The following is a 14,273-nucleotide window of genomic DNA, read 5'->3' as shown; positions in this document are numbered from 1 at the left end:
TTATGTGGAGATAGAGGCTTTTATTGTGAAAGGCGCAAACAGGATGAAGCTGATTTCACACTTGCATGGAACAAAAACGGTTTCCTGTGCAGACCGGATGACAGGACAAACAGACACTTCTGCTATTTCTTATTTTTTCTCCACTTCAAAGTCGGAAAAAACTTCAAACGTCACAATTTTTATAAATCTGTGAGAATTAAAAATTGTACAGAGTTAAATTGTATCAAAATGGAAGTCAGAAAGCATCAACAAACTCTTGTTTTTCCTTTAAAAACACATTTGTTCAACTTAGTTTTCAACTTTTTCACCTTTTTGCTCCATCTTGTGGTACAAACTGGTATTACATGGAAGTACAGCCTGGCACTAGTTCAACTTCAGTAGATAACTCTTTACTATAATACATGCATGCTGTTTATGGTTTAGTTCATTTGGACAGACGTTAAACATTAATTTACAAAAGTACCTCTAAAACCAGTAAATGAGTTTAATGGATAAATAAATCTGCTTCCAGTGTTTTTGGTGACGCTCAGTCCTGTGCTGTCCTGCCTCTGTGTGTCAGCCCTGCGACAGACTGGCGAGCTGTCCAGGATGTACCCGCCTCTCGCCCTATGACAGCTGCGATAAGCTCCAGCAACCCTGATAAGTGGAAGCGCGTCTATTTAATGCTTGACTAAATAGAATCTGACTTGAAATAAATGCTCCTAAACATCATAGTCCTGCCGTTTGTGATGCTCAGCGGCTTCCTTACCTGGATTCTAACCTGGATTTGAAAGGATGGAGGAGGATGTTGGACTTCTGACGGGTGTTCAGAATATAATCACTGTCTGCTTTTACCTGTCATAAATCACACATGATGTTTACACTGAGCATGTTTTAATCTTACTTCAGTCATTCCTCTTTTTATCCTGTAAACTTTAAGTGTTAAAAACTGAAGAAACCATCAAGCCTGAAACAGCCAATCAGCAAGCTGCAGAGCCGCGAGACGTCGAGCCGACAGAGGCCGCGCCATCCGTGACTCCGCCCAGACAGAGCGAATCAGGTACGCGTGAGCAAGTCTGCTGAATGAAGGACAAATTCAGTCCAGTCACCTGAAGGAGAAATAAGTTTGGGAGCAGCAGATCAGTCATACAAAGTGTTTGAGCTGGTGATAGAATAAAATAAGGTTTAAGGTCCAGACCTGCAGGTCTCTGAAGAGTTTAAGGCCGCCCGAGTCGTTTGTCACATGAGGACTAACCTGACTGACAGAGCGACAAACACAAAATGTAAAAGCATGTAGTCGACTCCACGTGGCTGAAAGTGAAGCTGCTCTGTGTGTGGCCGCGTCGTATCCACAGCACCTGTATGAGTCTGAATGCTCACGTTACCTGCTGCCCCACACACCTGTGAGGTCACTGATTGGCTCCCTCACCTGTTGATGTCATGATGGTAACATTATGGCTTCTTTCTGTGTGTGTGTGTGTGTGTGTGTGTGTGTGTGTGTGTGTGTGTGTGTGTGTGTGTGTGTGTGTGTGTGTGTGTGGTTGGTCCAGCTTCTGGATCTCAGGATGTGGAGTCTGAAATCCAAGGTTGGTGCTGCTGCTGCTGCTGCTGCTGCTGCTGCTGCTGCTGCATGCCTCCACCTTCTCCTTCTGCCTCTGGATGATGACATGTTCACGCCTGCATCTGTATTTCTGTTTACATTTCACACGTTAATATGAAGAACAAAAACACAGCAGTTATCACTGACTGACACCATTTTCTGTTGAATATTTGCTTTTTGTGTCACTTTCCTGGATTGTAGCTTTTAAAAAGATGTAATCAAACAAAGCTCTGAGTGCATCAGTGGAGCGCTGCTCCCTGTGCAGCTTTGAAGCACACGCAGAAGTTTATTAGTGAGCTCTGTGACTTCAGTCCTCCAGGGGTTTTTAAATAATGTGTTCAGCATTGAAGGAACAGGCCGGCTTAACAGAACCTAAAACTAGACTTTTAGATGGCAGTTATGGCAGTGATGGTTATCTTCTGTGTCTCTGCTTCAGGCACTGAGCAGGCGTTTAGCCGATCATTAGACCCAAAGTGAATAGAATGAGCTGTGCTTAAGTCAGAGACATGAGAGGAACAGAAAGAGTCTTTGTTTTGCTGCTGTTTAATGACTGCTGCACGTTAGAGCTCTGAAACTTAAACCTGCCACGTTTAGTATCAGGGCTGGCTGCAGCCTGATGCAGACTGCAGCGCTGTAACTGTCGTTCATGTTAGGCTCTATGAAGCACACTCCTTCTGGGCAGACTCTGTATCGAAGTTAAGGCGGACTGCAAATGAGAGATCGATGAAAATGTCACACTTTGTTGTTTTTTAAGCCAAACTCTGGAGAGATAATCGGCTCCAGACCAGGATATCCACCCAGCAGGTTAAAAGAGCCGCCACACACCTGCCACCCATTCATCTTGTTGTTCGTGACCTCGTAGCTGCTACAGTCCAGATGTGGCAGGTCGCCCTCTGCTGGAGGAGTGAAGGGACGCTGCATCGCTGCTCTGCTTCTTCTTCTCTGCATTTATTCCTTCAGTGCAATGCATGATGGGACGCCGTGCTTGGGTAGTGAGCTTCTGTCCTGTTCGTTTCATCAGGCATGAGGCTTGTTTCATATTTGGAGTTTATTAAGACTACAGTGGAGCGAGTGACTTCAGACAGCTCACACTTCTGCCTCTTCCACACATCTTTGTGTGTGTGTGTGTGTGTGTGTGTGTGTGTGTGTGTGTGTGTGTGTGTGTGTGTGTGTCTGTGTCTGTGTGTGTGTGTGTGTGTGTGTGTGTGTCTGTGTCTGTGTGTGTGTGTCTGTGTGTGTGTCTGTGTGTGTGTGTGTGTGTCTGTGTGTGTGTGTGTGTGTCTGTGTGTGTGTCTGTGTGTGTGTCTGTGTGTGTGTGTGTGTGTGTGTGTGTGTGTCTGTGTGTGTGTGTGTGTGTGTGTGTGTGTGTGTGTGTGTGCTTTAACTCATTTTACTGATTCTCCACCTCTAGCTGCTGTGCCCCTCCCTCCGCCAGCAGAGGACAGCTTTGTACCAGGTCAGTTAAACAACCAGGCGGGTTTAAAAAAAGGTTTCTTATTCTTCTCGAGCGGGTGGAGGGTCAGGGTGGAGGTTTAAAGATGGAGGTGAAAGGGAGGATATATGGGACAGATGGTGATGAAGATGATGGAGCTTGTGTATGGAGGTCCTTCAAAAATGCCCCGAAATGGAAAACTGTCCTTTTTCCTCAAACTAGCTGACAGCATGTGGAGACCCAGAAATGAGATGATTGATAAACTGAGAGGATCGATTAGTGAATCGTGTCCAGATTAAGGAACAGAGCGAATCTGTTGTCAGATCTTCAAACTCGTGAAGGAATCATTTTGAGTTAAAGCAGCTGAAACATATCAAAAGTTTACTTCTTAAACTTCATAATGAAGGAAAGTGTGATTGATCTAAACGAGTACGTTTCATTCAGCCAGCTTACATAAATGTGACATTTCACTCTGTACTTACTTTCCTGGATGTAATTAGATTACTTAAAGTATTTTGGGCGTGTGTGACCACGTGATCACGAACAATCATAGTGACGTCTGTGTCTTTGTTTGTCGTAGATGATCCTCGGGAAAGCATCGGTCCTTACGGTGAGCGGCCTCTGTCTCTCTGTGATGTCACTAAACGTTACTTCCTGTTAATCGCTCTTTTTCTCGTCCTCTTCTTCAGGCGATGAAGCCAACACGATTGACACCACTGGAGGTGAGACAGCAGCATGTGAGGGCAGAAACCACGATGGTTGGAAGTTTGTGGTAAAAGATAAAGACGATGATGATGGTGGTTTTGTTTCCTGTTGCAGTTCTGCTGGCCGAGCGTCAGACTGAGGAGAGCTCCGGTGAGTCAGGCTCAGATTACTGCTTCTACTCATATGTGCATGTTTTTAGCGTTCAGCCTCTTCTCATGTGTGCTGATGTTCCTCCGTGTGGTGAGGATGTTGTTTCAGGGAGGCCCGATGGAGCCGTCCTGCTTTACTCTGATTGTTTGATTCCTCAAAGTGTCTCCAAGACGGAGATCTCAGAGATCCCTGTATGAAAGAAAGTGTGCGAGATCGAGTTTGATGTCTTCTCTTTGATAGGAAGTATTGTCTGTAATAAGCGATCCGTTATTTAATGTCATGAAATGAGATTAACGTGTTTGTCCACAGCTCTGACACTGTGGAGTGTGTCATGCGTGAATCTGAATCACTGACTTTCTGTCCTTCAGTGGAGTTTGCAGAATACGTGACGAGCTCCAAGCTGACACAGGAAGCAGGTATCTGCAGCACAGGCTTCAGCCTGAAACACTCACTACAGGTTATTTTTACTCTGATAGACGATGTTGTGTTTTCACACACACCACTGAGTGTTTTGCTTGACTGTGACCCACATTTCCCGTATGTCTGGGGTAAAAACACCTACGTGTTTTTCTCTTTTGCATCTGGCACAAACTCTCTGCATCTCATGAGCAGCTTTTCCTCTTCCTGGGCCAACACATTTGTCAGTGACACAGCTGAGCTGAAGTGGCCCAGATGAAGACTCAGTGTGTCTGCAGCCGCTTTCTGTAGTTAATCAGCATCTGAATAATTGGCCAAATTAAACAAAGCGTCTCTTCAAACAGACGCAGTGAAGGAGCTGGAAGTTACACATCATGACCAGTATGGGGCTTGAACCCACGACCGTGGCGTTATTAGCACCACACGCTAACCAGCTGAGCTAACTGGCCACTGCTCTGTGCTCGAACACTACCTGTGGAAATATCCAGTGTGACTGTTTAACCTGATGACATGAAGCTGTTCACCGATCGGGTCGTTTATCAGAATCAGGATACTTTATTGATCCCAGAGGACATGATGTGGTCGCAGTCGCTCCAGGACAGTCGGAGCAGTAACGGACTCAACTAATAGTTTCGTTAAAGTTACAAAATATATACAAATAGCTCAATTATAAATATCCAGAATATTACAGAGATTAAATATATATGATTAACATTTCACTCTATTACTGGCCTTGTTGATCAGTCTATTCAGTCTGTTGGCATCTGCGACCCTCAACCTGCTGCCCCAGCATGCAACACAGCGGTCCCCAACCCCCGGGTCACGGACTGGGACCGGGCCGTGAGAGCTGATCCGGGTGTAAAATCCGTCGTTAACTCGGTTTCCCTGGGTCTTTTCCCGTGTTGTAGTCGTGCGTCTTATTTTGAAAGAAATATTTACGTGTTACCATAGCGACCAGAGAGCATTAAGGGGCAGAGAGGAGGATGTTCCTCTCATGTTGGTGCATTTCAGGAGGACGCTGCTAATAAAGTTACACAGTGAATTCATGTTTATTATTATCTTTACAAAATACCAGGTTCTGTCGTATCGTTTTATTTTGTTGCACCTTAGTGGTCGGTCTGTGAAAATATTGTCAGACATTAAACCGTCCGTGGAGCAAAAAAGGTCGGGGACCGCTGACATCGAGGATAGCATTGGCCACAACAGACTCATAGAAAATCCTGAGCTTTGTCCGACAGATGCTGAAGGACCTCAGCCGCCTCAGAAAATACAGACGACTCAGTAACCCAGTCCGGTTTAATCCGAGGGATTTATATGCAAATGTCACATGGTCCTCCTAAAGCTCACAAATTCATAAACAAATTTGTCCTGAAACTGTGTCAGCTGGGATAGACTCCAGCCTCTGCAACCCTGAACTGGATGGATGGATGGATGGAGGGTGGATGGAGGGTGGATGGATGGAGGGTGGATGGATGGATGGATGGATGGATGGATGGAGGGTGGGTGGGTGGATGGATGGATGGATGGAGGGTGGATGGATGGAGGGTGGGTGGGTGGATGGATGGAGGGTGGATGGATGGATGGATGGATGGATGGTGGATGGATGGAGGGTGGATGGATGGATGGATGGATGGATGGATGGAGGGTGGGTGGATGGATGGAGGGTGGATGGATGGATGGGTGGAGGGATAGATAGATGGATGGAGGGTAGATGGATGGATGGAGGGTGGATGGATGGATGGAGGGTGGATGGATGGATAGATGGATGGATAGATGGATGGAGGGTGGATGGATGGATGGAGGGTGGATGGATGGAGGGTGGGTGGATGGATGGATGGAGGGTGGATGGATGGATGGATGGATGGAGGGTGGATGGATGGATGGATAGATGGATGGAGGGTGGATGGATGGATGGATGGATGGAGGGTGGATGGATGGAGGGTGGATGGATGGATGGAGGGTGGATGGATGGATGGATGGATGGAGGGTGGATGGATGGATGGAGGGTGGAGGGTGGATGGATGGATGGATAGATGGATGGAGGGTGGATGGATGGATGGATGGATGGATGGAGGGTGGATGGATGGATGGAGGGTGGATGGATGGATGGATAGATGGATGGAGGGTGGATGGATGGATGGAGGGTGGATGGATGGATGGATAGATGGATGGAGGGTGGATGGATGGATGGAGGGTGGATGGATGGATGGATGGATGGATGGAGGGTGGATGGATGGATGGATGGATGGATGGATGGATGGAGGGTGGATGGATGGATGGATGGAGGGTGGAGGGTGGATGGATGGATGGATGGATGGATAGATGGATGGAGGGTGGATGGATGGATGGATGGAGGGTGGATGGATGATGGATGGAGGATGGATGGAGGGTGGGTGGATGGATGGATGGATGGATGGATGGAGGGTGGATGGATGGATAGATGGATGGAGGGTGGATGGATGGATGGATAGATGGATGGAGGGTGGATGGATGGAGGGTGGATGAATGGATGGATGGATGGAGGGTGGATGAATGGATGGATGGATGGAGGGTGGATGGATGGATGGATGGATAGATGGATGGAGGGTGGATGATGGATGGAGGGTGGATGGATGGAGGGTGGATGGATGGATGGATGGATGGAGGGTGGATGGATGGATGGATAGATGGATGGAGGGTGGATGATGGATGGAGGGTGGATGGATGGAGGGTGGATGGATGGATGGATAGATGGATGGAGGGTGGATGATGGATGGAGGGTGGATGGATGGATGGATGGATGGATGGATAGATGGATGGAGGGTGGATGGATGGATGGAGGGTGGATGAATGGATGGATGGATGGAGGGTGGATGGATGGATGGATAGATGGATGGAGGGTGGATGATGGATGGAGGGTGGATGGATGGAGGGTGGATGGATGGATGGATGGATAGATGGATGGAGGGTGGATGATGGATGGAGGGTGGATGGATGGAGGGTGGATGGATGGATGGATAGATGGATGGAGGGTGGATGATGGATGGAGGGTGGATGGATGGAGGGTGGATGGATTGTAATGCCTGTACTATCCCCTCCTCTGTAACAGACATGCTGGAAAGTCATTTCCCCCGTTTTCAATAATGCAAAGAGAATTTCGGCCTCATCTCCACCTGACCTCTGACCTTTGGGCCGTTCTGGTTTAGAGGAGATTTATCGCTGCACCGACTGTTCACCCACACAGAGATCGTACCAGGGAGAGAGGATTTGGATAACCCACCTATGAACAGTGTCCAAATGTCCCTGAAGGCAGCAGGAGTGTTCGCAGCCTGCCTGAATCATAGCTCAGGGTGATGAGCAGAGTTGTCGACCTCTCCGTCCTCACTGACGTCTTTTGTGTCCTGCTTTCAGAGCCGGTCGTAGAAGCAGAGAAGCAGCCTGAAGCAGCAGCAGACGTGGATCCACAGAGTGAGACGCCCAAACAGACGGAGGCCGAGGGTGAGCTCGCCGAGCTCGCCTGAGCAGACACGTTTCACTAAAGCCAAATAAAAGGAAACACATGAGACGCCAACATTCTAGTTGGGTCCAGATTTACTGATTTATTCTGAGTTGAATGGTTCTGTCCAGAGGAGAGCGCCCCCTCCAGCTGAGCCAGCAGAGACATGATCTCTGCAGCGCCTCCTCCCAGTTAGACGTGCTTTAACCTGCTGCTGCTTTCCTTCCCCTCGTGCATGGATTATGCTTCATCAGGAAATCTGGGTTGTAGTTTACAACATGACTCCTTCCACCTACCTTTGAGACATTCAGTTAAACTGCATCATAATTTTAAGTTTGAAATCTCATCCTGCACCACACACCCGGACACAAAAACCAGACAAAGCGGCTGAAAAACAAAACCGTCTCCATCTTTGACGATAACGCTGTAATTCTGTGTCCGTCCAGGAACCTCAGAGAAACAGGCCGAGGACAAGCTGACAGAAAAAGGTGCAAACTGACTGTAACGTGCAGATTTTCAGCTTCGTGCTTTTTATTTCTCTGCAGTTTTATCATCAAATCTTTTCCTCTCTGTTGTTTCTCCAGCAAAGAAGAAGAAACCAAAATTACTGAACAAGTTGGATAAAACCATCAAAGCAGAGATCGATGCTGCAGAGAAGCTTCGCAGGAAGGTACAAAATCTAAATACATAAATTACAGCTGCAAACAGCTGCACAGACGGCTGAGCCCGCCTGACGCTGCGCTCAGCTGTCTGCAGGTTTCCTTCACGATCATCTTCAATCAGACATAAAACACAAAGCTCATGTTCAGCCCTCAGCAAGCTCTCGTCTTCCTGACAGTTTGAGTCCAAACGAAACAGTCTGGTGAACCGCAGCATGTCTGGGAGACTCGAGCTGCAATCTTCTGCTCCTGAACTCGGACACAACCAAAGTCACTATCCTGAAAACCTGCTTAGTGTTGCTTTGAACCGTTCAGCCTCAGTTTGGTCTGTCGGTCACGTTTTCTTGCTGCAGTCGGGTATTGTGGTGCAACTAGGAGCTGTATGAAAATACCAAACTAGTTTAAAATCAGTCTCCTCGTTACATCAAACGCCACTCGGTTATCAGGGCTGTTAGTTCTGCTGCGACAGGCTCACAGTGCAGAGGTCACTTCCTGTCAGGGTTCTTCCTCCCCACGTTTTCCAGATGCTGCTCATTGAATGCCTGCAGCCTTTACACACATCTGACACTACCAGTCAGGAGTTTGGACACGCCTCCTCATTAAATGTTTTTTCTTTGTTTGTTATTTCCATTGTAGATTCTCACTGAAGGCATCAAAACTCTGAGTGAACATGTGGAGTTATGTAGTAAACAAAAACTTTGAAATTACTCTAAACATGTTTTGATTCTTATAAACAGCCACCCTTTGCTTTCATTACTGCTCTTCACACATTCATCAGGCCGCCACTCCTCGTGTTGCTTGGCCCAAACAACGTCTGCTTGTTGCTTTTCCTCACTCCTGGTTTCTCAGCAGCTGATTCCCACAGCCTCCTCTGAACATGCAGAGACGTGTCTGCTACTGGAGCTCTGTGTGGCATCCATCTGGGCTCTGATCTGAGCTGCTGTGAACTTGTGATTTCTGAGGCTGGTGACTCGTATGAATGTATCCTCAGCAGCAGAGGGACTCTGGGTCTTTCGTTCCTGGGCGTCCTCGTGTCAGACAGTTTCATCGTAGTCTTGATGGTTTTTGTGCGCCTGCACTTGGGGACACATTCAAAGTTTTAGCGATTTTCTGGACTGACTGACCTGCAGTTCTTAAAGTCATGATGAACTGTAGTTTCTCTTTACTTAGCTGATTGTTTCTTCCCATGATGGGAATTCTAACAGCTGTCAAATTGGCTGTCAGCTGTGCACCAACCTGACTGCTGCACAACGCAGCTGATGGTCAAACCTCCGTTAAGAAGGCAAGAAACTCCACCACAGGACAACAGCACAGGTTTCTTTGCTGCATGATTCTACGTTGCTCCATATATTTGATGTCTCTACAATGTATCAACAATGTAGCAAGAAGTAAAATGATGCAAAACAAAGGCAACAGTTTAACGAGCCGCAGATCAAACAGTAAAAGAAGGCGGTAACTTTCTTATTCGTCTCAGGAATAAACATTCGCGTGTCTGGATCCGCGCCAACGCCAGCATTCAACCTGCTGAGGCTGTGATGTAATCAGTGTGTCTGTCCCTCTGTCAGGGGAAGCCGGACGAGGCGCTGAAAGCGTTTGAGAGGCTGGTGCAGCAGTACCCGCAGAGCCCCCGCGCTCGCTACGGGAAAGCCCAGGTATGCGACGGTCCCGCATCACGGCGAGCTGATACTGCGTCGGGCGCACGACATTAACACGGTTCTGTGTGCAGGCAGAGGACGACATGGCCGAGAAGCTGCGCAGCAACGACATGCTTCAGAGGGCCATCAACACCTACAGGGAGGCCTCCGAGCTCCCTGACGTGACCTCTGACCTCCTGAGAGCCACGCTGAAGAGACGAGCTGAGAGGCAGCAGTTCCTGGGTAACGCGCACAGTAATGCAACACAAATGTAGTAAAAGCAATACATATATGAGCGCAGTTACTAAATAATCTAAAGGCTCCGTGGCCAGTATGGGGCTTGAACACAGAGACCGTGGAGAGGCCGTGTACCCTTCCTGTTTCCATTTGACCTTAGGTAATAACCAGAGCTAACCCACCACACTACCTTTCCAGTATTCTGACTTCCTCTTATATTCTCAGGTCGGATGCGAGGATCTCTGGCGACCTTGGAAAGGCTGGTTCAGCTCTTTCCTGAAGACATCGGCCTGAAGAACGACCTGGGCGTCGCTCACCTGTTGCTAGGTGACAACAATGGGGCCAAGAAGATCTACGAAGAGGTGCGCGAATGGCAACAGCTTTAGCACACACACAAGTTATTTCAGTTTTTTGTTTTGGCGGTTCTCGCCTTGTAAAGGTCTCTGATTGGCTCTCTGTTCTCTATGCTCCGTCCACTAAGGTTCTGGGAGTCGCGCCTGACAACGGCTTCGCTAAAGTTCACTACGGATTCATCCTGAAGTCAGAAAATAAGATTGCAGAGAGCATACCGTACCTTAAAGTAAGCACACACATTTTCATGTTTGTGTGCACATGTGGGACCTTCAGCGTGTGTTTCACCAACGTGATGGGGACTGTGTTACACATGGTCAAAGAAACCACATTTACTTTATGAAATACTAGATTTCAAGAAACAAATGGGCAAGAGAAAAGTGTTTCCTGCTCTGGATGTAAACTTTAAAATACACACAGTCAGCCTTTCCTTGTTTCCTGTCATATAAGATAAGATAAGATAAGATAAGATAAGATAAGATAAGATAAGATAGAACTTTATTAATCCCTCGGGTGGGTTCCTCTGGGAAATTCGACTTCCAAAAAAAGCACAGCAACGACCGAAGTTACAGTTACAGAATTGTTATATATATATATATACACACACACACACACACACACACACACACACACATAAATACAGAGACAAATATAAATAAAATATACAAAGGGGATAAATAGAATAAATAGGAATAAAAAATAAAAATACAAGTGAATTGCACATTTCAAGTATTGAGTCTATTGCACTGTTGACTATTTACAAAAGTATTGCACAAGGTATTGCACAGTGAGGTGAAGAGGCACTACAGCTTAGTTGTTCCCCCCTCCTTTGTCCTCCTGTTTCCCCTCCCTCTCCCCTCCAGAGAGGAGTTAAACAGTTTGATGGCGTGTGGGACAAAGGAGTTTTTAAGTCTGTTAGTTCTTGTCTTTGGGAGAAGCAACCTGTCACTGAACAGACTCTTCTGGTTGTTTATGGCCGTGTGCAGAGGATGCCCAGCATTGTTCATAATGTCCAGCAGTTTCTTTAATGTCCTTTTCTCTGCCACTCTATATCTATATCTCCTGTTTCAAAGTTGGATGTCCACACTAAACACAGCCAAACTTTAAAGGAAAGGATATCTAAGCCTCAACCACGGAGAAATGTGAATCGTGCAGAATTTGAACGTCACGTTTCCCCTTCTCTCTCTCCAGGAGGGCTTGGAGTCAGGTGAGCCGGGAACCGACGACGGGCGCTTTTATTTCCACCTCGGAGACGCTCTGCAGAGGGTCGGGGACAACAGCGTGAGTAGCGCCTGCCTTTGAGATATTTCACTCGCATTTACAGGCCAGTTACACCTCAGCACGTCACATCAAACCTCACAGGGATGCCACTGCAGCCGTGTTAACGACACGAGTGTGCGATCGCATCTTCACACCCAACTTTGTGAACACAGCAACCCGAGGCCTTCGTGTTATTAGTATCACACTCTGTTGGCCCATAGTGATGTTACTGCTCTCGTTGTTCAGGGTGCAGCACACAGTGAAAACATGGTGTCTGTTTCTGGGCCAACACAGTTGTCGGTGACGTAGCTGAGCTAACGTGGCCCAGATGAAGACTCGGTCTGGGTTTGAGTCTGCAGCCAGGGTTCTCCACATGTTCCTGTATTTAATCAGCGTCTGAACAATGAGATGCATGTTTTAAAAAAGCTTTTCTTTAAATCGAGACCCAGTGAAGGAGCTAACAAGCTATGTGAGGCTTAAAGTTACACATCATGGCCAGTATGAGGCTTGAACCGTGACCTTGGCGTTATTAGCACCACGCTCTAACCGTTTATTGTGGTGTTGTCCTGAACGCGTCTGTGTCTGCAGGCGTACGACTGGTACGAGCTGGGTCACAAACGGGGCCACTTTGCGTCGCTGTGGCAGCGATCGCTCTACAACGTGAACGGCCTGAAGGCGCAGCCCTGGTGGACGGCCAAAGAGACCGGATACACGGACCTGGTGAAGGTGCGCTGCCGGGCTGCCAGAACATTCACGTGTGCGATTTCGAGGTTTTAAACGTCGGCCATTTTCTGTGTGCCGCGTTCAGGTGTTGGAGAGGAACTGGAAGACCATCAGGGAGGAGGCTCTGGCTGTGTTGGACCAAAGCACCAGACACTTTGTACCCGAGGAGGAAAACCTGAGGGAGAAAGGAGACTGGGGCCAGTACACGCTCTGGCAACAAGGTGCACGGGAGATATTTTATAGTCCATCAGGTGTTGTCCTGCCTCTTATTACAGGTGTTACTGTCCCCTTTTTCTGTCTGTGGGAGGTATCAGGGCGTTTGTGTTTTTTACAGTTTTTAGATGTGACTAACAGCTGTGTTACTGTGTTTATCAATAATGTCTTTTCTCCTTTGTGTTCACGTTCAGGGAGAAAAGTTGGAAACGCCTGTCAGGGTGTCCCGAAAACCTGCGCACTGCTGGAGAGGTTCCCTGAAGCGACGGGCTGCAAGCGAGGACAGGTACAGGCTGTAAACACGGTTATTTCTGCGGTGAAGTTTGGGATTTTAACAGGCAGACTCACTGTGGGAGCCCCAAGTGGTCATTAGTAGAAGTGCAGTTTGTGTTCCTCTCGTAGGTTTAATAAACACGGCACATAAGCGGTCCGCAGGTGCGCATTCGCTGTCAGAATAGGTGAGCTGGCTTCAAACAAGTGATGAACGCACAGGGATGTGGTGCAGAATGTGCCGTGAGAATCCCACAGCAGCGGACAAAAACACTGTTTTATATGCACGCAAACACGCGCTGCTACTTCTTATCTGGTGCGTCTTTTATTTTGACAGCGAATGCGCACCTGCAGACCACTTATGTGCAGCCCTGTTAATAAAGGTCAGGCAGGGCTTAGGATGACATTTACAAACAGCAGGGGGCGATAGAGAGCAGCAGACGCCAGGGAAAAACCAATGAGATGAATTTTGACGCTGTTGGCTCGCCGTAGAATAAAAAGCTTTTGGTGTGAAGACGAAGGAAGGGGCGTGTCCTCTGCAGCGTGTGCTCTGAGGATGAGGAGAGTGTCTTCACTCTAAGCTGTGAAGGTTAATCCTGAAGGAACAGCTGTGCAGATGTGCCATGAATGTGATTTCTCGCAGCGTTTCACGGTCTGAGGCCACTCGCCGTGTTTGATCCGCTCTTCCTGTCTCCGTGCAGATTAAGTTCTCGGTGATGCAGCCCGGCACTCATGTGTGGCCGCACACCGGGCCGACCAACTGCCGGCTGAGGATGCACCTCGGCCTCGTCATCCCCAAACGTGGCTGCAAGATCCGCTGCACCAACGAGACGCGGTGCGCCGCCCGCCTCCATCGCTCCCGTCCTCCTCCTCCTCCATCATCAACCTCTTCTCCGGCTCTCTTCATTTCCTTTTTTCCTTCATCATGTCTTCCTACTCTCCTCGTTTTGCCTTCTTTTCTTCTTTCCTCTCCTTGATTTGTCACCTAATTCCTTCTTTGTCCTCTCTAACCTTGTCTCTTTTCCATGTTTCCTATCCTTGCTGTTTCTCTTGTTCTCCCCTCAATTCAGCCTTTTATGTTTCCTTTTCTTGTCTCGTCATCTTTACTTTCCTCTCTTTGTTTCCTTCTCTTTTCCTTTCCTTACCTTTTGTGTTTGGTTCTTCTCTG

General features: G+C 47.8%; 1 protein-coding gene across 7 annotated transcripts in view; it reads left to right on the top strand.

Moving 5' to 3' along the window:
* unm_hu7910 (un-named hu7910) overlaps positions 1-14,273 on the top strand; it is a 46,241-nt gene that overhangs the window by 31,167 nt on the left and 801 nt on the right. Inside the window, exons 7-25 of one of the 7 annotated variants that reach the window (XM_080865110.1) lie at positions 920-1,039; positions 1,530-1,565; positions 2,991-3,035; positions 3,592-3,621; positions 3,701-3,733; positions 3,831-3,866; positions 4,235-4,282; positions 7,674-7,760; positions 8,205-8,246; positions 8,343-8,428; positions 9,983-10,069; positions 10,144-10,294; positions 10,514-10,650; positions 10,770-10,868; positions 11,831-11,920; positions 12,488-12,625; positions 12,708-12,843; positions 13,030-13,121; positions 13,807-13,940. In XM_080865110.1, the coding sequence (XP_080721236.1) occupies positions 920-1,039; positions 1,530-1,565; positions 2,991-3,035; positions 3,592-3,621; positions 3,701-3,733; positions 3,831-3,866; positions 4,235-4,282; positions 7,674-7,760; positions 8,205-8,246; positions 8,343-8,428; positions 9,983-10,069; positions 10,144-10,294; positions 10,514-10,650; positions 10,770-10,868; positions 11,831-11,920; positions 12,488-12,625; positions 12,708-12,843; positions 13,030-13,121; positions 13,807-13,940 (1,627 nt within the window). The remainder of the gene's footprint in view (positions 1-919; positions 1,040-1,529; positions 1,566-2,990; positions 3,036-3,591; positions 3,622-3,700; positions 3,734-3,830; positions 3,867-4,234; positions 4,283-7,673; positions 7,761-8,204; positions 8,247-8,342; positions 8,429-9,982; positions 10,070-10,143; positions 10,295-10,513; positions 10,651-10,769; positions 10,869-11,830; positions 11,921-12,487; positions 12,626-12,707; positions 12,844-13,029; positions 13,122-13,806; positions 13,941-14,273) is intronic. The other 6 variants (XM_080865113.1, XM_080865112.1, XM_080865111.1 and 3 more) reach the window with 6 other exon arrangements.

Source organism: Rhamphochromis sp. 'chilingali', assembly GCF_963969265.1.
Source record: "Rhamphochromis sp. 'chilingali' genome assembly, chromosome: 18".
Taxonomy (NCBI): Eukaryota; Metazoa; Chordata; class Actinopteri; order Cichliformes; family Cichlidae; genus Rhamphochromis; species Rhamphochromis sp. 'chilingali'.
The sequence above is the reverse complement of the archived record's forward strand: the minus strand, read 5'-3'. Positions and strand labels throughout refer to the sequence as shown.